Source organism: Cajanus cajan, chromosome 7 (assembly GCF_000230855.2).
Source record: "Cajanus cajan strain Asha chromosome 7, NIPB_CcT2T_4, whole genome shotgun sequence".
In the NCBI taxonomy this organism is placed as follows: Eukaryota; Viridiplantae; Streptophyta; class Magnoliopsida; order Fabales; family Fabaceae; genus Cajanus; species Cajanus cajan.
The window spans coordinates 13,952,134-13,977,445 of record NC_138523.1 but is presented as its reverse complement, the minus strand read 5'-3'; the positions used below and the strand labels follow the sequence as shown (position 1 = coordinate 13,977,445).

The 25,312-nt window shown below is 32.4% G+C and overlaps 3 protein-coding genes across 16 annotated transcripts; all 3 read right to left on the bottom strand.

Moving 5' to 3' along the window:
- Positions 1-670: 670 nt before the first annotated feature.
- On the bottom strand, positions 671-11,424 carry LOC109816331 (uncharacterized). 13 transcript variants are annotated; one of them, XM_020381286.3, is made up of 12 exons: positions 11,193-11,424; positions 8,453-8,513; positions 8,242-8,356; positions 5,881-6,262; positions 5,553-5,797; positions 4,436-4,520; positions 4,150-4,335; positions 3,903-4,070; positions 3,586-3,804; positions 1,723-1,894; positions 1,459-1,630; positions 671-1,356 (listed from the first exon to the last, which is right to left on the bottom strand). In XM_020381286.3, the coding sequence occupies exons 4-12, from the start codon at positions 6,244-6,246 to the stop codon at positions 1,263-1,265; spliced, it is 1,707 nt and encodes a 568-aa protein (XP_020236875.2). In that variant the 5' UTR covers positions 6,247-6,262; positions 8,242-8,356; positions 8,453-8,513; positions 11,193-11,424; the 3' UTR covers positions 671-1,262. The 13 variants fall into 13 exon arrangements, with proteins under 13 accessions (XP_020236875.2, XP_082917252.1, XP_020236879.2 ...); XM_083061126.1 differs by having other exon boundaries at positions 5,881-6,254; XM_020381290.3 differs by having other exon boundaries at positions 8,291-8,356.
- A 1,272-nt stretch (positions 11,425-12,696) lies between these two features.
- LOC145950150 (uncharacterized) lies at positions 12,697-18,544 on the bottom strand. 2 transcript variants are annotated; one of them, XM_083061129.1, is made up of 9 exons: positions 18,118-18,544; positions 17,832-17,877; positions 17,639-17,711; positions 16,885-16,950; positions 15,210-15,287; positions 14,954-15,126; positions 14,647-14,693; positions 13,332-13,584; positions 12,697-13,235 (listed from the first exon to the last, which is right to left on the bottom strand). In XM_083061129.1, the coding sequence occupies exons 1-9, from the start codon at positions 18,262-18,264 to the stop codon at positions 12,871-12,873; spliced, it is 1,248 nt and encodes a 415-aa protein (XP_082917255.1). In that variant the 5' UTR covers positions 18,265-18,544; the 3' UTR covers positions 12,697-12,870. The 2 variants fall into 2 exon arrangements, with proteins under 2 accessions (XP_082917255.1, XP_082917256.1); XM_083061130.1 differs by having other exon boundaries at positions 18,102-18,270.
- A 917-nt stretch (positions 18,545-19,461) lies between these two features.
- LOC114916537 (uncharacterized) lies at positions 19,462-24,899 on the bottom strand. Its single transcript, XM_083061131.1, has 6 exons — positions 24,130-24,899; positions 23,340-23,472; positions 23,176-23,225; positions 22,954-23,044; positions 20,929-22,230; positions 19,462-19,526 (listed from the first exon to the last, which is right to left on the bottom strand). Exons 1-5 carry the CDS (start codon positions 24,432-24,434, stop codon positions 22,015-22,017), a joined length of 795 nt encoding a protein of 264 aa, XP_082917257.1. The 5' UTR covers positions 24,435-24,899; the 3' UTR covers positions 19,462-19,526; positions 20,929-22,014.
- Positions 24,900-25,312: the final 413 nt, after the last annotated feature.

Below are 25,312 nucleotides of genomic sequence, written 5' to 3'. Positions count from 1 at the left end.
CAAATCTGAAATTGAAACTGGCTGTGTCAGATTTTTGGGAATCTTCACCTAGTCGAAGTCCTTGTATGTATTGATTTGGGCTGAGAGATGCATAAAAAACAAATTTTCCAATTGGTCCTGCCAACTAGATATTCCCAAGTAAACATGTCTTTGGTTACCCGTTCGTAAACTTGAAACAGATTTTCATTTCAATAACACAACAATCATGAATTGGATTGAACGTGCATTCCACCAATTTACAACCTATCTAGCTATGCTAGAGACAAAGCAATATTTGAAGACTATTGGTGGTTGTCTCATTACTTCAGAGTACTATAAGCTAGACATCCCCCTCACGGGAATATCTTAACAGGAAGTGTTGATTTTTTAACCTAGCTATGCTTGGAGGATTATGGGGTTAAGGCACTCGTTAGAATTAGTTCTTCATTGGGTGGTTCTGGTTGGTGACGGAAGGAGCATAAAATCTGGGAAGAGAAGTGGCTTCCATCCCTGACAGGTTTAAAATATTTTCCAATGAAATTCTTTCAGTAAGGTTTACTTGTAATTCCTAGCAAAACTAGACCAGAGTTTACTGTAACAGTAGCTGAGTTCGTTATGATAGCCTGATCAAATTGCACATTTATTAATAAAATACATGGCGGGTGTGAAATTTATGAAACAAGGAACAATATCGGCCTAATCAAAGCTGATAATCCACTAGCACAAGAAGATCAATCTTTGAAAGTTTACACTATGGCGCCAACAAAAATTATATAGTTAACCTTCATACATTGTTAAATGTTAAAATAAATGTCATAAGCATCAGGCACCTTGAAAGGTTCAACGACCAAATAGTACCATCAGCATCTTCTAAGCCACCTCCAGAAGGGGAATGGAAAATGTTCAACGCAACCAAAATCTGGAATACACTTGAAGGATATATCACATTCCAAGTGTTACTCATGAACTTACTATCAGCTAAGTACAACAAAAATCCAACTTGGTCACTCGGTGCCATGCAGTACATCTGTATGTTATGGGTTAACCTGGCCAAAGTTGAATACTAAAGAAGTTCTTTCTCTTTCATGTTTAGACAGCTTCAATAATCACAAATACAGATTAAGTATTTTTTCTTTTAAACCCCAAAAGCATTCTAACTCAATTGCTGCCTATTAATCAAGTTGCTACATGTGCATTTGAAATCTCTCATATTCTCATGCCTTCAGCACCCGATGTGCTTCAGGTTATGGTATACTCAGGGAAAAGTATTTAAACTCAGCCTTTTACTGCTGCTGTTCATAAATCTGCATATAAGCTTCTGAAAGTGCAACCAAATGCGGAAGTGTTTCAGAGACGTGCAAATCCTGCATCTCATACCTAAACAAATCAAGGTATTAGTCTTCATTGTTACAGATCCATACATCCATTAATTCCATTCAGATTGATGCATTTTTTTCTTATTTAAGAAATAGAACTTACCAAAGTTCTTCTGATTTGCGTTGCACGAATACCCTATAGAATCCTTCACCAGGTTTGCCATCATGAACAACATTAGCAATTAAATCATATTTAGATCGCAGTTTCTCATTTTCTTTTGGTGCTGGCAAGGGAATGTAATCCTTCAACTCTAGGTTCTTCACAGGAAAGTTGACTGAAGAAAATATTGACGAGGTTAGGGTGATGATAGAAGTATGCTGATGTCAACTTCAATAAATTACACCACATAGCAACATCAATTCTTACCCAATGTAGGATTTTTTTCCACAAAAAAGTTATTCTTAGTAAACCGACGCATGTGAAGAATCATATACTTAGGCAATCTGGTAACACGATACTGCATCCTTGCTATATGAGGACGGACCACCTCCGTGACAGTCTCACCATCAAACTTGGTTAGTATGTTGAAGAGTGGAACCTAGAAATCAAGCCTTATCAGTAGGAAAGGACAGACAGAACTTGAAAGTAAAAAAGATAAACTGACATCAGGCCATGAAAAATGAAAAACAAAACGCAAACTAAACTAATTATCCTTGCGTTAATGAGAATTCTACCATTTTTTATTCAAAGCACTTTAACATCATGGCATTCAAATAAAAGATAACTCAGACTACACTAAAATGTTCGGGGGATGGCAAAATATTTCAGGTCATTAATCCCATGGTATGGTATTTGCAGTAATCTGAATGCATTATAGAACAAAAAAGTTAATTTGTCTCCCCAGTCATTTTTTAGTTTATAAATAGTATTGGAATTTGGGAGGAGTTTTTCCAGAAGGACAATGGCTACAATATGTGTGTATATGCTAACAGTGGAGTGGCAAAATAATGGGAAGTTGGAAGCTCATGGGAATCAGAAGTGGAGATCAAACATGGATCCCTTCATGTTAAGTGGTTTTATTGGAACCAGGTCAATATACAACTAGAAGCATGTTTCCTCATAGAAGTGTACTGGGAAATCCCACATTATGTAAAAAGAAAAAAAAAAGATTTCAGACAGAAAATAACTAGATAAAGCATTTTACACTGGCTATAACAATGCATTAAGAAGTGAAAGAAGAGCATTTATTACACTAAAATCATGGCTGTAATTTCACAAAAAAAAGTAAGTGTTGATCAGGTGGTTCATATGATTTTTCTCTGCACTTCCTCATGCAAGTTATGGACAATATTATTTTTGTAGAGAAGGATGCAACTGGCCCTTGAAGGTTATTACTTGTGTCATGGACCACTATTGATCAAGGTTAGATGTTCTCTTTTAACTATGATTTTTCTTCTGTACAATTTTTTTGTTAAATTAGAAAATTTTTTGTCAAGACATACAAATAGTGAGTAATGCTGAAAACTTAACAGGGGAAAATAATCATTGTCAAATGCTTTAGAATTTAGATTAATCATTCAAGTCTTCTAAATCAAAATATGCACAGTATTATACAAAATATATGCGCATAAAGGTGAGATTGTAAATAACAGCCAAGATGCAGTCCATGTAGCCATGGTAAACAACCAGACTCACGTTGTAAAGATCCAAAGGATGCATCACATAAGCATAATCAGTCAAGTAAATCTTACAAACTGGCAGACCACCAATTAATAAAACTAATAAAATATAATATTGAACACTGAAACCACACACACTACAGCAATAAACTTTCTGTCCCATAGACAAATCTCCTATCACATATAATAAAGCAACACACTTGCTGTCCCAGAGACAAAAGTCTCCTACAGAGAGTATTCTCTGTCCACAAACTACAAATAACTTCAATTCCCTAATTACACAACATAAATCAAATATATATTCCAAATACATAACTACCAGCAATTATTTTCTACACACAACTGCTCCTAAAACTCAGTTCCTATCACAAACTACTTGCTTTGCTTTTAAATAATGGTTTATAAGTGGCAATAGGCCATCAGTATTGGTGTCAAAACATTCTTTCGGTTATCCACAATTTTCTTATTTTTACACGTCTCTTAGATATAACATTACAGCCCAAATGACAAGATTCAAACTTCATAGCAGGATCACTTCAATGTTAATTACATCATTATCAACTATAGCATCTCATATGTAAAAGGCACATAGCATTGAGTGGAGCAGTACCTGTGGTATTATATTTTTTTCCATCACATCCTTGAAAAGAGGCGGTGGTGGCAAGTCCAACCCTAACATTAGAAATGGCATTTTCGAAGTTTCTTTGACAAATGCATATCGTTCATTTACCCCATCAGAAAGTTTCTTGCCATCATTTTGGTCTTCATTGTTCTCTTTCTTATCTGCTATCACTTTGTTAGGAATCTCTTTCACAACCTCAAGTTCACCCTGCAAGCACAGTAAAAACAACAAACAACTTAAGTGAATAGTTGCAGCCAGCAGCAACAAGCCAACCAAAAGAGAAGAAAATTAGAGTGGATAAGAACCTGAAAACACTCATAGATGATGCTGGTATTCTTCTTTGAAGTCTTAAGATCTGCATGCAGGGTATTAAGAAGCCATGACATGAACTCAACTGGGTCAGATTGTGCACCTATCCGAAACCTTTTTTTACTGGCCTTCATGACTGCTTGTAGAAACTCATGTGGGCTGACCTGTTGACTTGCATCTTGAAAGTCAAGCCACCACCAAATTATAATAATATAATATACAATGAATTTATCAGAAACAAACCTGTCCTTTAAAGTTCCGTGCATGCCAGATCTTCCTAGTGAGTTCACCAAATCGATGAACAAGTGGAGATTTGCAGTGTTGATAATTTTCAGGGATAAGGAAAAAATTCCTCAAGGGGGTAACTCTCATTAATGATTGAATTGTTACATTTACAAAATCAGTCTCCTTGATATTATTAAGTCCCACCTAAAAAGTCATAGTATAATGGATAAATTTAGGCCATAAAACACCTAAAAGCCTTTCAAAAATATTCAAAATTTCATTTTTATAAGCATGCAAAATATACCATTCCGGGAAGGTAACTAGAACCATCAAGAGCCCTAGACCACTGCTTATTTTTGTCAAGTTGTTCAACTTCTTTTGCAGTGAATCTGCAGGTAGAGATCATTATGAATGCACTTAAATCATGTATTTTAGTAGTCAATCATTTAAAGAATTCAAGGTAAGGTAATGACAGCATAAAGGGAACATGGAATCATAAATTCATAATATAAAACATTATCAACTAAAACTTAATTAATGGTAAAGATTTAAATATTTCAATGTTATTCTGAATTAGAGAAAAAATGAACCATGATCTTTTACTGTGACTGGAAGTGACCAATGAACATCAAACTACAAGCAGTTGTTATAAGCAGTTTGGTACATCCACAGGCAGAAAATAGTAGATAAATGCATAACAAAGATGCTAAGCAGGTAACTGAATTTATTAAGTAATAACTTATGATAAACAATAAACATATAATCCATAGCCCAAACCCAGCACCCATAAAAACAAACATCCTTGTTTAATTAGTTTATAATGAAGAGAAAAATATTAACAATAGTGACAAAATAAACAAGCATAAAGTAATTAATTATTCCTCTTGCAGCCACGCAAAACACCTTTTGAAGGGTAAATAGAAGGGGATTCCAAGATTGGTGTGAACAGCAGAGGTAAGTCCCTAATATAAGACAGAGGCAATGTTTGGGGATCATTTAGTTTAAGGATCACCACTGGCCCTAGAATAGAGTGGGTGGGGACACGTTTAACAACACCGAGGATCCAATCTCACACCTATCCACAAAGTGTCCAAGCCAAGGCTCAAGCATGAGAATCTCACAACCTTTGTGTAGGCAGATGACCACTTTAAACACAACCCTCAAGCAGAAACACTTACTTGATTTTGGGAGGTCCATAACATGAATTTTGACCTTCCAGAATGGATTAAAATCATTTTTCTAAGGGGACACAAATGAAAAAAAAAAAAAAAACTCTAAGCAGCCAACTGGTGACATACATTGGACAAAAGGCGATAATATAATCATTGTCACCAGCCAATAATTGATTACAATAGAAACAGAAATATGCAGCTAAAAAATTGTCTGCAGCAAGCACAGCAGAAAAATAAAATTGGACCAACCTTGGATTTAAGACATGCCGAATGTCATCTAAAGAAGGGTCATTAATTTCATAACCATCAGGAAGACAGTAGACTTTTTCAGTCCGGAGATTGATATAAACATGGTGTCCTGCTTCCAGACTATGTGTGTATGCATGAGACTTCTTCCCTCTCCCTTGGTAATACTTCCCACAAACCAAACATGCATACACATTTAAATTGGACAGGGAGACAGAACAGAATTTCTCAAAGTCAAAATCCAAAACCTGCACATGAATGTTGTCAAAATTCAAATGTGCATGAAAACCAGCAAAATTACAGTCAACAATGGACAAGATCAGTCAAATACCTGTCTATTAACAGTATCAAGATAAGGACAGTCCTTCCGAACCTCAACCTGGCGATTGTTTCTTCCACTAAATTGTTCACGTGAATCATCTTCTTCATCACTATCATCAGCCTCTCCATATTTATGTCCATTATGCTGGGATCCATCATTCCTCCTCTCATTAACAGAACCCCTTTCCCTTCTAACATAATCTTCCTCCTCATCAATGTCAGCATAATTATTGGCCAACCCAGAAAGAGGATTTGCAATGGAGACAGGAGGTGGAGAGGGGGAGGAATCGTCATCTAGCCTCTGCCTTTTTGACTCATTATCAAGCCCTTCATCCTCTACTCTATCAACAGCTTCCCTTTCCCTTTTTGTGGACATGTTCTCTCCTACAGCACTTTCAAATCAATAGCAGAGAAATTTTTTAAAATAACAGGTAAATTAAGACATTGAACTTCAAATTCAAATCACCTACAAATACAAACACTAACAGAAAGAAAGAAAAAAGTCAGACAGGTGCTACCTTTTTCTCTTATCTAACAAAAGGCCTAAATGGGACAGTGAATGAAGCTAAAAATGCTGTGTCCACAAACACATGAACAGTATTCTAAAACTTTATACAATTGAGATTATGAAGTGTATGAATACATGGTTGTTGACACACTAACTACGATTAGGGTTGTGGGCGTATTTAATATCCTAAAAATTTGGATCCATTTTGTTTTCTTAAAATAATGATTATTTTAAATTTTAAAACATGATTCTGAATAAATTTTTTGTCTATGACTTCAAATTTGTTTCATAAAAAATTTTATGAAGGTAAAATTAATTTTACAAGTTTCAAGTCTTGAATCAGTCAAAAATTGATTCAAAATCATGTTGCAAAATAATCATTTTCTAGAAACAAATGCACTCTAGTTCCCTACATGTCAAAATGATCATCCATCCTATTCCTCCCTATTATTTAATATTTATTAAAGATGTAAAGCTAACAGAACAATTAAATGTAAATAAAAGAACTATAGGAACTCCATACCATGATGACTACATTTAACATGCATAAGATTTAGGAAAGAAAAAAAAATCTAAATAATATATTACAACACAACACATTGATCTTGCTGCACTCTCATTCTCCCACCTATTTCTCCTTTCTGAGCCAATTTCAAAAACTACACTGGAAGTCCTATACCTAAAGGTCAAAATGATGATCCAATCCTATTTCTCCCCATTATTTATTTAAGATGTAAAGCTAACGGGACAATTAAATGTAAATAAAGGAACTATAAGAACTCCAAACAATGATGACTACATTTAATCATGCATAAGATTTAAAGGGAAAAAAAAAAACCTAAATATTAGATTACTGTTAGCTGTTATGTTTTTTCTATTCTTGTTCAAAGCCATTCTGAAACTTATTTGTCGTGGGCGTCTTCATTTTCTTTTTACTAAAGTGATTGGATGTTGCATCTCAAATCAATGAAGTAACATCATTAAATTGTTTCTAACTTGTCCTCTTTTTTGCTTTCACTGATTGATAAAAATGACATCGGTTCTGTTCTCTAGTATGCGGGTGGTGCCATAGCGGTTCTATGACTAACATCATCATTCTTTAATATTGTTTTTCTTACATTTCTTTCAAGCTACTTTGGACACGTGAATAGGAGAACCCAAGGAAGCCAAGCCAAAAATATTGTTAATCACTTGCAGTGCCATGTCAAAACATAGTAGTCCATTTTATGTCCAAAAAAATAATTTCTCCCTACCATATATGCTTCTATATATAAACACGAAGACAGAAAAAATTCATCTCTTGCAAAGGAAACTTAAGCTATCATTGAGAAGTCAAGAAAACAAATATATCATAAGAACCACACAAACCCAAATCGAAACCCCAATCATCAATTGAGAAGCATAAATTTTCATAGACCATGTTGGATTTTAAAAACATATTAACCCTGTTTAATTTATAGGAAGAAGTATAAACTGGATTAATTCACCCACTCTTGCACTTGAGACTCAAACACATCCACTGGCCAAAGGATGTGCTTTAGAGCCTCGGTCTGTATTATGTTCTAAGACCGAGACTCTCTGCTTCTGTCCTGCTCCTGCTCCTGCATCCAGGTTTCGAGTCAATGCTATTCTTTGATATTTATGCGTGATGGTGATTTCTCTCAACACTTGCTAATTGCCTATGACTCTATTTAGAGATGTACAGAACAGATCAATACCAACCCCACCCCACTTTTTATTCCATTTTCCTATTTATATTAAATTATACTCCGTAACATCATCAATAACCATTTATGTGCTATTTTGTTCAAGTTAAACTGTTAAATCACAAAGAAGGTTTTTTGAAGGGTAAGCAAAACATACCTCAAAAAATCAACTTGCTATTTAGGGATCAATAGTGCCATCAACCAACCTTTTAAAATTGCTTGAAGCGGATGAAATCACCGCAGCAACTTTCTTTCTAACAATGGTTAAGCTGCTGAATTTGTTTCAGAGCACACAAAGAAGAGGAAAGTTAATCAGTGTGAAATACTGTGTGTGAAGAGAGAAGTAGCATAAAGTGAAGAAATGTTACCAGGTAAAATACCTATCATAACCTTCAAACAGAAAGATTGACAGTTGTTCCAAAAGAAAGCCTGAAACATTAAATTTAATGATATCCCCTTAAGCAAGTGTTCTATGTAATATATAAAAGAAAAGATGGAAGTAACCCAAAAGGTATCTTGTAGAAACCTGGTATCTTATTATAAAAGAATAAGGGATTTCTTCCCCACAAATACAATACCTAACTTGCAGAACTTCAAGGTTTAAACTGCTCAATGCCCAAAGGTTCCAATTCTTTCACAAATAACAAGATCCTCTCTCTCTTCGCGTCCTCTCTTATTTATAGCCTTATTTCTTCAACCAACTAACCTAACTAACCAATGGGTAACAATCTGTATATGTTTAGCCAACAAGGCATATAGTTATCATTTCGGATTGTTCTACAGATGATGTAATGTGATCAAGTGATGGATAAAGAAATTGTTTCTACCCTCATCCCAAATAAAAACAAAAAACTGAAATAGTACAACTGTTTTGACTAATGCATTACTAGAGAAGGATTCTCTGGAGTTAGGAAACAACTTAACTCCCTATAGCTCAGCAATTCCCAACCATCCCTATAGGACAATATGATGATCCAGTCCTATTCCTCCCCATTATTTATTAAAGATGTAAAGCATAAACACTTGTAATCAAGAAAGATACTAACAGGACAATTAAATGTGAAAAAAGGAACTATAAGAACTCCAAACAATTAGTGATGACTACAATTAATAATGAATAAGATTTAAAAAAAAAAAAAACTAAGTATTTGATTACAATACTCAACTCAATGGTGTTGTTGCACTCTCATTCTCCCACATAAGTCTCTGTTCAGCCAATTACAACAACTACACTGGTTTACCCTATATTTACAATTTGAATGCTTCACACCAGAGAAAGTAATTATAGTTTTCTTTCCCATTAATTTTCTTCGGCAGTGATTTTCTTCACTAATTCCAATTATTACACTATTTTATAACATAAAAATATATTAAAAAAATAAAAAACATACAGCATATTGAAAACAAGATAGCTGAAAGAGAGACAAAACTATCAATATGAATCTAAAATGCATTAAACATGGATTGAATGATCACTGTTCAAGCAATACTTCTTTTAATCAACAAAATCAAAGATGGCTAAACCTAGTTTTTTTATCGGACTACATTGGGTTGGTTTACTTATACATCTATATCCATAACAACAGAACTAAACTACACAGAGCAATATAGTAAACCAATGTAAGATCCCAATTCAAAAACAATGAATCCTACCCTGTTCGGAACCACAAGTACATGCACGAAACTAAAATATCACTATCTTCAGTAAACGGAACATAAAGTGCTCAAGACTAAACCGCAAGTAAACACGGAACATGAATCATGTCCAAATTCGTTACGGATGAAGTGCGAATTGATTCTAGAAGGAGAAAGAAAAGTGTGGCTTCAACTACCAAATAACTTGTCATTTTCTTTCAAGCATTTCGTCGAACACTCGATAGGCACGAGGAGAACAAAAAATTGTTATCACTCTCACAGGCTCAATAAATCTGTCTTACAGCAACTACCAGTGACTCTAATTTGCACCATAGCTCGAAACGAAAACAGAAAAATAACAAAATGCTACGAAACAAATGACAGTGAAATTCCTTACCCTATAAATGAAACTCTGGAAACGCGTCACAGAGAAGGGAAAATGTGCGCATGATGTGAATTGAGAAAGTGTTTCAACACTTTTTGTCAAATACATATTGAAAATTGAAATCGTTAGTTGGATAAAATCAAATTGATTCCAACATATTTAATTAGGTTGAAATATTTTATTAATTTTAGCTTATGAAAATAATATTAAGGTTAATTTGATGCAGGCTGAAGCAGTGATAACTGTTCATCTCATTTTGAGGGTGAAATTGGGGTAGAAATAGGGCAGACTGAGAGAAAGAAAAAGAACTACACCGGTTTACTCTAAATTTACAGTATGTTTAAATGCTTCACACCAGAGAGAAGTAATTATAAGTTTTTTCCCCCGTTGTTTCCTAGGTGGTGGTTTTATTCACTATTGTCAAATATTACACTATCAAATGACATGGAAATAGATTAAAAAAAAAAAAAAAAAGCTGCAGCATATTAAAAACAAGATAGCTTAACAGGAGACTAAAATATCTTTATTAATCTAAAATGCAATAAACATGGATTTTGTGTTCAAGCAATGTTTCTTCCTTCAACCAAGTCATAGATGACTGAACCTTTGAATTTTAAATTGGACTACAATGGGTTGGTCTATATCTACATCCATTCCCACAAAATCTGAAATACACTGACGAATACATCATTAAGCCCATGAATATTTTCTTGTATAAAAACAGTGAAATTTACTCTTTAAGGAATCTATGTCCATATATAACACTTACATACGCATATCATGCTCAAAACTAAAATGTCAGTCTCTTCAACTCATAAGTATACATGGAATATGAAACATGTCCATGTTCAGAATATTCACCTGAAATTGTCCGTCTAAGAGTGACTTGACACAATAAGGAGAAAGAAAATGACCAAATCACATTTCAATTTCTTTCGTGCATTCCTTCAAACACTCGATAGGCACAATAAAAACTAAAAATCGGTCATGCAGAAACTACCAATAACTCAATAATTTGCACTATAGCTCGAAACAGAAACAACTCAATAACAAAATACTACTAAACAAGAGATAGTAAAATTCCTCACCCGAAAACTCAGTAATGTGATTTTCTCCACGCGTCACAGATATGAGAAAATATGAGGATGCAAAAGACGATAGGGTTTGAGGCAAATTGGTTCTCCTCGTCGGAGAAGCTCCTACTGAAGTTCGTTATGCTTCACGGGCGATGGAGATGTGAAAGGAAGCCTTTCAGCCCTTCTCGTATTGTGGAAGGCGCCAGAATAACAAGTATATGTGAAACACGGGCTACCCTATTGGGCATTGCCTTTGGTTAAATTACTTAAAAAATATACTTTGAGTTTTACATTTCCAACTCTTTTTTTAATTTATTTCTACATTTTCTGTGTTATTGGTATTTTTAAAATATTTTAATATATTTAAATTTATATCTATTCTAAAGTATTTTTAAAATATTTTAATATATTTAAATTTATATCTTTTCTAAAATACTAATAGGTAAATAAACTAGTAGAAAAATGTTACTCAAATTTGTAAAATACTATCGAATTGTATAAATTATGCATAAAAAAATTTATTATGTTAATATAATTTTAGGTAAATTGTTCATCTCAGTGAGTAAAGTCAAAATTCTATATTTGATTTAATAAAAATATGTTCATTTCTATATAATTTCTTATCAATGCACAAAACGAAATATAAATTTAAAAAACTTAAGCAGTAAGATAATAAATAGGGGAACTAATATTTTTTTTTCTTTCAAAAAACTAGTATTTTGATTGTTTAGGCTAAATATTTATTATAAATAATTAAAATTTATAATAAATTATATATAGATAAATATTATGCTTGAATATATAAATTTATTTAAAATTTGTATAAATAGATATTTAAAATATATAAATTATATCTTAGACTTATGATAAATAATTTATATAATAATACAATATTATTATATTAATTAATAATTCATTTTAAAAATATTAAAATTTAATTTATAAATAATTACGAAAAATAAAAAGTTAAAAATTGAATTAGGTAAGGAGTTGAAAAAATTCTGAAAACTCTCAAAAAAAATTCCTAAACATATTTGCGTAAAATAAAAATTCTTATTTAATGTATAAATATTCATCATTAATATATAAAGACATTAATTTTACTCATTTTTTAAAAATCTCTTGGCAACAAATCAATACATATTATCTTACTTGTAAGGACCTCTTTTTAACGAGAATATTTTTAAGAGTTTTTTTTATTTTTTTTTATTTCTAATCTATTTTAATTTGTGTTTCATATTTATTTTTAAATAAATTTGATATTTTTAAAATAAATTACTAAAAATTAAAAATAACATTGTATCACAATATAAATTTATTATAAATCAAAAGTATAATTTATTATTATAAAAATATCTATTTATACAAATTATAAATATAATATAATTTATATGTTAAATATAATATTATATGTGCACATAACTTACTATAAATTTCTGTTCAATGCATTTACTATAATACTACTAATAATAAATAACCTCAAATTTAAAACTCATAATAAAACTAAAATGTTAAATTAACCTATGAAGCCTAATAAAAATTAAATAGTGGAATTTACATTAGGTGCTTTACAAATTAAATTTACACAGGTGGACGTGGACTTGCTAAAAAAAGCCAAGTCCTTTTGAATGAATAAAAGATGTTACATATTGACTATTTTTTCCCTAGTGATTTAATGGATAAGAAACTGTCATCTCTTCAAGGCCAATTTCTTATCAATATGAGAGTAAACAATCTCCTGGCATCGTACAAGTCCACTAGCTCCTCCAAAGCACAGCCATTTTTCACTACCTTTGTTCATGTTCCATCTCACTCTGTGCAATGCTGCCATTTTGGGAGGGAAGACTTCAGGTATATTCCCAAAATCTGACTTTTCATCATCAGTCCCGGGAGTCATTGTTGACACATCATCATCATCTTTGCATACCAGATCTGGTTTTTCTACAGTTTTTTTCTTGCTGCCACTATTCAGTTTTGGCCTTTTGGGCTGCTTCACAGAAGATAAAGCTTCCCCAGAAACAACTTCCAAACCCACATTCTCACCAGCATCAATTGCTGCAGAAATTGAAGAGTTAATAAGATTATAAGAATTCTCAGAGAAACTATGTCAACTAATCATATTGGTACCATGTCATAGTTAGCAAGGCCGACCTAAAGTCTGAGAGTCAGAATTTGGAGTTGCTGCCATTTGATTATTTGCACTTTTGCTTGCATTTGTCTTGGATAATAGGTCTCGGAAAGATTCGGCATATCGACCTTTGTCTTGTGGCTTTTTCCATAGGAAAGGAGTGTTTGACACAGGAGTGTTGATAACGATAGTTGAATCTTCCTCAGTTACCAACCCACAAAGGAAGCGTGGGGATCGACTGCGCACATGATCTGTCTCCACTTCTTTAGTAGTAAGCTGAGAATATCAAACAAAGCTCAGAAAAGAAAAGTTATTGAATTCATATGTACAAGGCATCAGTCAAGGATAGCAGTTTCAACTTTGAAAAATATTATTTACAAATTTGACAAATACTCTCAATCTGTACTTTTCCATAATACATTATAAACTGGAGTCCTCTCTCAAATTCTCGTTCTTAACTAAGGCAAAACATCCAGATCTTAGTTTTCATATAAGGTCAGGGCTGTCCATTAGTCATCGATAACTGTCGCAAGACAAGCAGGTTATTTCTTTAAAAGGCACCCATGTGCTGATATTGCCTCACATGATCACTTATTTTGTATTCAAGTCATTTTAAAATTTAGGGTAAATAAGACTATCCTTTCACACTCTCAAATGATCCCCTCTACCGTTCAGTGTGTCATTCCCTTACACCTTTATTTTTATATCACTAAAACCCCTTGTGCTTTTTCTTTAGTCACAGTTTGACACGAGCAGAAACAAAACAAAACACTATAGAAGTGTACTCTGAGAAACTGTGAAACTGCATGAGTAAAAGTATACCCTAAAATTTATATAGCCTATTCACTATTCAGCAGTAGACCCTTTTCACCTACATCACACATTTAGGTTTTCTGGATTAGAAAAAATCATGTGTTCATATCATAAAACTGTATAATAGGTCCTGTACTCCTATTCTCAAACTAAAGATATAAGACAGCCTTTAGTCCAATATATATGCCAATAAAATTGGGTTATTAATTTCATAAATAAGGGCACTGAGGCAGAAAACCTTTTGCAAAACAAGTGCTTAGCCATTTAGGGACGATTAACTACTAAATTTACATGAACTATGTGCCGAATGTGTTAACAATCAACTTTCTTAAATGCTGAAGTTACTAGGAGGCACATGCAAAAGCTATTTTGGCTTGTAATAACAAATTAACGATGTGTAAGAAATATTTCCTTGTTTTGAAATTCATCATAAAGAGTGGAAACTGTAAATTATTGACAATTGGGTCATAAGAGAAGCAGGGCAGGTAATTGCGAATGATGTCTCCCACAAAATATTAGAATTACCTGAAAACGAAAGACAGCACCATCTGTACCACAATAAGCAACCATGCCTGACATGATAAAAGTAATCCCATCATTTAGTAAATAGTATTAATGATAATGAATTGTTCAAGTGTTTCATTATGACACTAAGAAAACCAATAGTAACAAATTTGTCATCACAAGAGTTTGTTTGCCTTGAAAAACTAACAATTACTTTATTGGGTAAGATTAATAGTACACGAGATTTTCAATGCCTAAGGTAAAATGTTTTTAGCATCAAGGTTATATAATCATAATGTCATTAAAATAATGCATACAAAAAACGCACCTGTTATACGTGACACTTGAACACTCCAAATGGCAAAAGATGAATATGAAGAACCATGCAACCCAAATTGCTTTTTTCCACTGTATATTTCTCCAGTGACGGGGAGATCATTTGCAGCCTTCACCAAGCTAATGGTTCTCATTGTTCCATCCTCAAAGGACATAACGATGCAACTAGAAAAGTATAAACAAAATAATTATGGGTTAATCACTGACAAATTTAGAAAGTATTTGATCCAGTTAAAATAATGCATTACCTTGGCTTTGACAGCCAATCCAGACTATATATCATTCTTGGCGCAGGATGGAGGCTCCTCAAAGGACGAAATGGATTACTACAAATAAATTTCCATGCATAAAGCAAACCATTGTAAACAAGTTTAACAGACTCCAATAATGGCTAAAATTAATTCCTCTGTAATGCTGCCTATATATCAATTCTTTTTTACAATTTAAGGGCTTGTTGGACTGTGATGTGAGTCATAAAATGTAATGATTGTCAGTATGGTTTGCAGTAGTGTGGGCTATATGATTGGCACACAATTCTCTATTTTACATCTAATACAGAGAAATGGATCAATTAATTGAAATAATCCAGATTTATTCTTGGAGGTAGTGTAATGCTAAGAGTGGACTTGAGTATCCACCTCAAAACATGCAAGGGCATCCTGTGACTTAGTACTGGTGGAACTGACGACATGGTGGACGTTGTGTTCAGGAGAGGAGGAAACGGTTCAACTGGAAAGTTACGTTGACCTTTTTGAGTGGACTGGATTTTAGAATATGAAGATTATTCACATGTGGATGAAGGGATGCAATATAAAATAGGGATGCAACAGCTGAAGGATATTCGATGAAAAAGAGAGTGGTGTTGTTTTTGAAGGTGGAGATGGATTGGTGATTATTTGGAAGAAGCTAAAACATTAGTTGGTTCAGAAGGTGGGGATGAGGTAGTAGTGTGTTGCTGAAATTCTCTCAGGATGAGACTATGTTAACAAGTTACAATTGGACATTTTGATGTTTATCAAATAGTTTAACACATGGTGTGTGGAAGGGTCTAGTTTTATCTGAAGGGAAAAAGTAATGGGCAAATTGATGGAGGAATATTGAAATTTTTTGTGTTTTGTTTAAGTCTTCTTGCAAACACCAGGTGGACATGAATTTCTGGGAGATACAGCTATCAGATTAGCTTGTAATGGAGGTCATCTTTTATTATCAGACAGTTACAAGCAGTGACATGCATGGCAGTTATTGAGAACCTCCTTTCTTTATTTACCTTCACTTCCACCAAAACCTATCCAGAGCAGTTTGCTCACTCATTCTGGTCAAGACCTGACCTGTTTGACCAATTCACACACTAAAAAATTGATGAAGGTAATTTAATGAAATTGAATTACGTGACAATTTTGGCTGTCTCCATATCATTGAAGCCAGACCTAGGTCCAGAGAGATTAGCATAGCTAATCAATATTCCAGAGCCACCCACCAAATTGGTTATGTGCTGGAGCTCTAACGGGATGCCAAAGTTGGCTGGAGTTTACCAATGAGAAGCAGAAACAATCAAGAGTTTTAGCTCAGCTTGAAACCCTTCCAGATTCCAGTAACTGAGCCAGCAACATAAGATAGCTCTAAACCAACCAACTAACAATTTCTACTGGTTTGGTTACATAAACAATCTACATGCTACTCAAACTGTTCAAGATATCAGTTCACCATTTTGCTGGTATGTGCCAAGTTTTATAGCATTGCATATTACAATTTCAACATCATTCAAAACAAAAATCATTTAAGCTCTAGTATAAAAGTTTTATTTTAATTAAATATAAGATAGAAAGCAACATAACCATCAATGATTATACGTTTAAAATGAACTATAAAGAAATAAGATAACAAAGTAAACAGAAAACAATGAGGGGGGATAAAAAGATTCACCGTAGGTCCCAAAACTTAAGGCCTTCATGTCCGGCGGTTACTACTATATTAGGACTCTCTGGATCACTGGAATATTAAAAGAAAATCTCACATTGCATTCAACATATGAAGGTAAAAAGATACGGAAATGATGTAAATACAATAAATTCATATGTATGATATTTGCATGTGTAATAAACTAACTTCTTGATATTGAAGCAATCTTCATGGAAAAAACAAGGGTGCATGTGCACAGCCAATAATGGTAAACTCCAGACATAAATGATGCTACTTTTCTTTTACATTTTAATGGGAAAGAGTTTGTTGATTAAGAAGGAAAGAAACCGGTTGCATTACATGAATGACAATTGATATCTTCTGGGCATAATTAAAAAAGGAAAAAGGAATAAATCAACCTCCACAATGATTTCAGAGGCACGCACAAAAATACACATAATAAATAAACAAGTTTCAGAAAAATTCTGAGACTTAATTAGTTAGATATGGTTGTAGTTGGAGTATCTATTATTTAACAATGAGGGTTTATAAAGAAGTGAAAATCCTAAACTTTTACAGAAATTTTCTCTATAATCTGAACTGAATTTTGTTTTTCTTAAAGATATATAGTAACAATGAGGCTTTATGCCCTTTTCTTGTACTTCCTTTAGCACTTCTGGTGCTCCTTTTTATCTTTGCCGACTAAAAAAAACACAGTAACAAAAATATATTCAATGCAAACAACAACATGCCATGGCTAAGGTTTAATTTTACTAACCCTTCAAATGGAGCCCAGGCAACAGTTCTAATAGGAACTGTATCCGCACCAAAACAAAGCACGGGCTTTGAATCTGTAGAATGCAAATTTAGTAAATAAACAATAAAGCATAAACTTATTTTTCAATATAGCTACCTGCTCTAACAACCAAATAGGTAAACATGAGACACACATAAAGTAACAAAATTATTACCCTCGCATTTTGATGAAGAATTTGTACAAAATTTCCACAAAGCCACCTATATAAATATAAAGCAAATTATATTAAAAGTGATATATATTGTGAAAAAAGGGTTTCAGACAACAATATGCTGATATTTTAAAACAACAATGCTATTATGGAAAAAAAATTGAATGTTTTCTCCCTTTTCCATAACGAAACATTATGGAAAAATATAGTTCCTATTTGTTAAAAAGCAAGGTAAACATCAATTTAGAGAAGGTAAAGTACAAATAATTGAACCTTTAGGGAATTATACCATTCCATCATGGCAGCCAGCAAGTAAATAGTCATGAGGCGGCTTAACTGACCACTCCACTGTCAGTGGAATGCTGTGAGATAAAACAATAGAGTAAATTAAATCACATAGCCAGGCTACTAGAAAGCATAAATTAAAAAGCATCATGTAAATTCAATAACATTTTGCAGCTGCATGAATTTAACCAGTAGAAGCCAACTAGTGGATAGCATGATTTCAACAAGCATACTTCTTCTATTGATTTCAGCTTTTAGAAATCTCCACAATGAATAATGAGTAAATGATTGTAAACAGCAGGTTTTAATTCAGAAAAAAAAAAAAAAAAAAAAACTATCAACTAGAAAACAAATTTTAGCAGAGCAAGTTCTTTAAAATGAATATTCTTAACATAACATGTTAATTTTTTTTATATTAATTTAAATGATGGAAACTTGTCCCAAAGGATTTAATCAGTGCAACTGTTGTATGGAAACTTATTCTGATTTCATTTTGCAGTACAGTAGAGACTTCTCTATAAAGCTTTCTTAATTCAGTGTACAGCCAAAACAAGCCCACTAAATCATTATCACTGCAGTCCCATTGTTTTCTAAAAGGATAGTATCAAGTAGACAAGTAGCATTTTATTATGCATGAAATTACCACTCTAGTTACAAAACATGCTCTTAATAGGGATGTAAACAAGTCAAGTACAGTGGTGTTTTCCAATCCTTAATAAAATAACATACCTAATCAAAAACTGAATTAAGGTCCCATTATTGACATTATTTTAAATTTAATATTATGTAAAACATTATAATATGAAAATATGAGTTATTTTCTCTAAAATAATTTTAAAAAATATGACAAGTTCATGTTAAAGCTTTTGTTAAGTTTAAAAAAAAATAATGATTCAAATTTGCTTCAGTAGTAAACTGATGACCATGAAAGCATTAAGAATGGGTAAACTTATTATGACCATAAATAATATTAATTTTACAAAAACTATAAAATCAGAAACATAAATATAATTAAAATGAAAGTTTGAAAAATTTTCATGAAAATTTTCATACACACAAGTCCTTTTTTTTATTATTTATACACTGGCTCTATACACAAACACACACATTTTTAATAGTGTTAACATCAAATTTGTTTTATATAATCTAATTATCAAACAAACAGCAATGAGGTTAAATTAAATTTGTTCATGAAATTCTTGCAGGTAATTGAATTTGGTCACAATTTATTCAACTAAGTAGATGGGTTTGGCATTCACTCTAGAGAGTATGAAGGAGGAAGCATACCTTTGTAAGCCACCACGCTTTAACATTGAGCATTTAAATACAGGTTCCAGTTTTATAAAACGTGGATCAGTGCCCTCTCTATGCATATAAATTTCTTGCAATACATGAGGAAGAGGAACCTCCCAACTGCAATTGACAAGTACAAACAAAAACATAAGCCAACCATGTTGCAATGTTCCTCAAAATCACTGAAACTTGATAAAAGGAACTCGCTTCTGCTGTGAATAAGCAATCAGGTTATCATTATGAAGGAACAAGATTTATCAATTTATTAGCAGTATCTCTACTATAAATAATTTCATAGAAGCATTAAATGACAATTCCATGGAACATAAAAATTTCATAGAATGGCATCTCTACTTCACACTTGCATAGCCACTATTGAAATTTATGATAAAATTAGAAGAAAAAAAATCTGCATGGTTACAAACAACACAAGAAATTATGAAGTTAAATAATGAGAAACATAAACTTTCAGAATCCTATAAATATAGAATATAAATGTCTCCTCATTTTCCATCCTACCGGAAAAATTAGACTACAACATTATTTTCAAACTGATTTTAGTGTTCCAGAAAAATATGACTAACAACCAGAAAATTGTTTCACCCTTTTCCCTATATAGATTTATTGTTAAAAGTTTGCACTTGCATAAATAAAAAAATGAAAATACACTGACCAAGATGATTAAAAAAGGGTATTAACTATTGCAACTATTTATTTTATGACAGAATTTTACTTGAGCTTTTAAAATAAACTATGTAACTTAACATACAATATGGATACCTGAAATAACAACTATGATACACCATGAAATAAATAACCAGCTACCTAAATAACTACTAGAATACAAGATGTAATAAATAAATAGCTACAACACTAACTACAATATAAACTAAATTTTAGGCTAACTCTGACAAATTTTTGCCTGGGAAACACTTCCTTCTTATCTTATGCACCATAGTTTGCGCATTTTATTCAAAATATAACAACTTTCAATCCTAATTATCTGTTTTTTAGTAATTGTCCTTTGTCCATTATGTCTCCAAGTTTTCATGAAGTTGGTATTATACACAGTGTATTGAGTTTTGAGAATTCTAAGAGAGTATTTGGTATTTCTAAAGATTGAAAATACACAACTGACTAGCTTCTGTTTACAATACTTGCATGCATTTATATAAGCTTAGAGCAATGGCTGGTGCCAGCTGTGAAATTATAACTGTCACTGAGACAGTTATAACTGTCTTGCAACAGATTAACTGAGCTACAGTATGTAAGCAGATGGGACAATCCACAAAAGAAAACAAAAAGCCTAAACAACTAGACTAAAAGAGAAATGGTATTCTCTCACAAATCATTACACTATAATAATTAGAGACAATTATTTAAAATATCCAAATTTCAAATACTTCAAATCTAATAAAGGTGACAGCAGTAACAACATATAAAACAGTCAACAAAAAGAAGAAATCGCAACAGTATCATGAAGAACATAAGCAAAAGGAGAACGAGGCTCAAGACATCTTACACTTCCAAAGATCCATTGCCCAACAAGACAGCCAGATGGCCCATTCGGTATTTTCCAAAAGAATCAGAAATGTTAGTAGGTCGCCATTTCACATCCCATGCCACTTTTCCATTATGAGCTAGGCAAGAGACTAATCTAGGCAAAGTTATATCCTCTGGAATAGAACAAGTAGCTGGTTGAGCTTCCAATTCAGAGGTACAATGTGGTTGATGATTTGCCTCATTTTCATACTGTACTGGCTGACTTATGTCATGGCCATATATCTCCTCAGTATGATTGTTTTTTAATCCACTGCTTTTAACAAGAGTTGTTGAAATGGTATTGCAGGCAGAAACAGCTTCCTTGGCATGCCTTTGCTTTGTAACAGAATATTGTTGCATAGCATATTCATTGCAATTGTCATGAGCCACATCTGGAGAAAGCAATTCAGTTGAATCTTCTAGTACTTGAACATCAAGAGGCATAGATTCATTCTCACAATTTGAACCATCTTCCATTACTCCTCTTGAATTTGATTTAGGTCTTCTTCTAGGCCTCTTTATTACTGTTGATTTTTCATTTGTCTCATTATTTCTTTTAGCTCTTCTTTTTCTTTTGTATGTAATAAGAAGTATTTCTTCATTCTTTTCAAGATTCCCATCGGAAGCAGGAAACTCGGTAGAATTTTGTGCAATTTGAACATCACAAGCTGACTGGTTCTGGGTCTCACAATTCATGTTATCCACTGCAATCACTGTGGAATTCTTTCTAGGTCTTCCTCTAGGCCTCCTTTTTTGTGTCAATTTGTCATTTGGGCCTTCAGGAAGTTTTTCTTCATTGTTTTCATGATTCCCATCTGGAGTACGAAACTTAGTAGAATTTTCTGGAAATTGAACAGCAAGAGCTGGCATATACTGGATATCACAATTCATATCATCCCTTGTTGTCATTGTTGGATTCTTTCTTGGTCTTCCTCTAGGCTTCTTTATTTGTGTTGATACGTCATTTGTACCACCATCTTTTTTATTACAATCCATATCATCAACTGCTATCACTGTTGGATTTTTTCTAGGTCTTCCTTTAGGCCTCTTTATTTGTGTTGATTTTTCATTTGTGCCTCCATCTTTTTTTATCACAATTCATATCATCTACCACTGCTGGATTTTTTCTAGGTCTTCCTTTAGGCCTAGTTTTTGGTGTTGACTTGTCATTGTGTTCCCTGATATTTAGAAGACACCATATTTGTATGACACCTCTACCAGTAAGTGGGGCACCCATCTTGTGATAAGAAGAACCAGGTGGATGAGCAGCAACAGCAATAAACTAAAACAAATATCACATAAAAGGTAATTTAATGTACAAGGTTTACAGAAAAAAAAATGTACATTATTTTCTATTTCTATATCTAAAGAGCAAAGCTTAGTGCATCAGTTCATTACATACAAATACAAATGTAGACAAACAAATGACAGAGCCACAACATTATTCCAAATATGCATGTAAGGTAGGTCAGTCAAAACTACAATAGCTATGACATCTTTATGTTGAACTGCCACATGCCACACCATTGGGTTTTTTATCATGGACACACCCTGTAACACTGTGTCATGATTCATGAAGCCATAAGTGCAACTGACAACACTCTTTAAAGTTTTAAAATAAAATTAGCTATCTACTTAGGAAAAAACAATAAGTTGTAAAATAACATTAACTTAAAAACTCGACTTTCTTATTCATGTGATAGAAATTGCTTTTGAGCATCAATCATATGGAAAAATAAAATTGCATAGAATCAATAATCTTCAAACATCATTATTCACTGCCAATAAATAGCCCTCTGACCTTGCTATTTTGTCAACACACTACTTCAATTAGCCAATCATCCTTAACATGTGAGGCATCAGAACCATCACACAAACAGAATTAACCATTTGGATTACATTCAAGCAACATGACTTCTCATTACGGCAGCAAAACAAAAAAAAAATCTACAATAAGGCTTGATACATGTGTTAAACCCGTAAAGGAAGAGAGAAAACCAAGTACCTCACATTTAATTGAACAATCCGGCTTTTCATGTATCCGAGGACACCAATCTAGTGCCCAAACAGAGCCTCCGACATTCATCACAAAATCTCTGCTCCCACAATGCTTTAATTTCTTAGCAAGTTCAAAGATAATTTTTATATGATTAATACAAACATGAACTATAACTCCATAGCAATGTCAATGAATAAAACAACACAAATAGCTATATCTTAGCCATACCTGCATTCCTGAGCCTCAGCCTCCCCAAGTTGCTCCTTTTGCATATCATGCTAAAATAAACATATACAATGAAAATGTGTAGAGGTAAATGTTTGAGCAAATTTATATTGCTAAGATTAGCCAGGAAACAAATAAAGAAGTATACAATATGGAACAACTTATACCTCAGGTATGGAGGCAGATGAAAATGGAGGCAAATTAATGGTACTGACATATTTTCCCACAGAACAATCAGGGCTCTCAAGTCCGTAAGCAAACTTAATGTTTCTTGATGGATACTTAAAATCTCTCCATTCTCTGCACATTAAAAGTAAACAAAAATAATAAATTAAGGGTTTATTTGGAAACTTCTAAATTCTAGATATCTAAGCACATTGGACAGCTTTTAAATATAAGGCCTTTTGTAACTACTAAAGTGCAAAGGTTTTTGTTTTTACATTATATAGTCCAATCCAATCACAAACTGTCATATATGGTAACTTTATTGAGTTTGTCTTTTCAGATATAATTATCAGAAAAACCATTTTAAAGTTGGTTTTATTATGCAGAAGATAGTTGATACAAATAAATAATTTTCATTACACACATACACAAAAAATAAAATAAATAAATAAATATGCATTATTAATAATCAAAAGTCATACCTTAGACACACATTCCCTATAAATCTAAGGCATAACAAGTCAATAATAAAACGGAGCAAAATTGGCACACACACATAAACAGAAAAATAGACATAGCTGAAAATCCATACATACACATACATTATGCCCTATGATACACACATAAATACATGGATTTGCTAATATAATACACACTTATTTATTGGTATACATTAACAAGCTACATGGTAGGTACATTTTATATAATCATAGTTATAACTTAATAACATACTCCAACTAAAAATCAAGTGGTTGTAAGCAAATTCCAATATATATACACATTAGTTAGTACCTTAAGAAAGTGACTGAAGAAGACATTCTCTGAATCTCACTCTGGTCAAAAGCAGTACCGTGTTCTTCTTCCCCGCAGAGTCTGGCAATGGTGTCCATGTCTCGGAAGAAACTCTCAACCGAGAAATCAAACGGAGAAATCCTAAAACCACAGGTAGAACTAACATCATCGCCATCGTTGACGGTTGCAGAATTTGGTTCCTTCACAGCACCTGTCTCTGTCGCTTGGTTTGTATTCTTGTTTTTTTTCTTCCCCTTGAAATTGAATATTTCATCAATGCAAGCGTTTTCGTCTGCGTCTCCCATTCCTCTTTGGAGTAGATGAATGTAAAGGTTTTGGAGATGTCAGGTCCCGAGGTTCGAACCCTAAACCTGCTACACCACAGTAAGCAATTGCTTTTGCTATTATATATAAACCCAAATCCTTTAATCAATAGTAATTCAATTTGTTTTTTAACTATTTTTTTATCTATAACATCCATAATCTATCTATAATTTATAATGATATATAAAGGATATTTTTCCTTCAATTATATTTAATTTTCATTTATTTTATCTTTCACAATTTCTTTAAAAAAATAAGTTAACTTATTTATATTTATATTTTTTATTTTGTGTTTTGGTCTTTTAACTTCTTTAAATAATTGCAAATTACATTTTTTTTATAAATAAAAATCTCTCACTCTTCACACAATTGTATTTTTCTCTCTCCTTTCATCTCTTTTTGTACCTAATTACTTTTAAAGTTTTTATTTTTAATAATAAATAAATAAAAATATAAAACATTTTGACTCCATTTATATATAATAATAATAATAATATAATCAATTTATGTTGAAATTGGATAGAATAATTTTAAATTTTAAGAACTTCAATTGTTTTAATATATTCTTTTTCATTTTTAAATTTTCTTGTATATAGAAATTAAATTTCTTCAATCTCAAAATCTCGTGTTTTGAATAAAATAATTAAATTTCTTTATTTTTAAATTTTTTATTTTGCTTAATTAACTAAATTGTTCAAGTGAATTTTAGAAGTCTCAAGAATCTTAAATTTTTAAAATTTCAATTGAAATTTCTACAATTATAAAAAAAAATTATAAAGAAATTAAAATTTTCCATTTCTATTTGGATAAGGCAATTAAATTTTTTCATTTATAAAATTTCTTATTTTGATAAAATAAT

Bases quoted from the DNA above. Each gene is read 5' to 3' on its own strand.
- LOC109816331 (XM_029274977.2), bottom strand. From the start codon at position 7,894: ATGTGTTTGAGTCTCAAGTGCAAGA. The intron at 6,255-7,869 runs GTGGGTGAATTA...AAAGTGCTGTAG, and splicing joins TTTGAGTCTCAAGTGCAAGA to GAGAGAACATGTCCACAAAA. The intron at 1,357-1,458 runs GTAAGTTCTATT...TGATTTGTTTAG, and splicing joins CGCAAATCAGAAGAACTTTG to GTATGAGATGCAGGATTTGC.
- LOC145950150 (XM_083061129.1), bottom strand. From the start codon at position 18,264: ATGATGCTTTTTAATTTATGCTTTCTAGTAGCCTGGCTATGTGATTTA. The intron at 15,288-16,884 runs GTGAATCTTTTT...ATTTATTTGTAG, and splicing joins CTTAAGTTTTGGGACCTACG to TAATCCATTTCGTCCTTTGA. The intron at 15,127-15,209 runs GTAATGCATTAT...ATACTTTTCTAG, and splicing joins GATTGGCTGTCAAAGCCAAG to TTGCATCGTTATGTCCTTTG.
- LOC114916537 (XM_083061131.1), bottom strand. From the start codon at position 24,434: ATGGGAGACGCAGACGAAAACGCTTGCATTGATGAAATATTCAATTTC. The intron at 23,473-24,129 runs GTACTAACTAAT...TTTAATGTGCAG, and splicing joins TCTTCAGTCACTTTCTTAAG to AGAATGGAGAGATTTTAAGT. The intron at 23,226-23,339 runs GTATAAGTTGTT...TGTTTATTTTAG, and splicing joins CATCTGCCTCCATACCTGAG to CATGATATGCAAAAGGAGCA.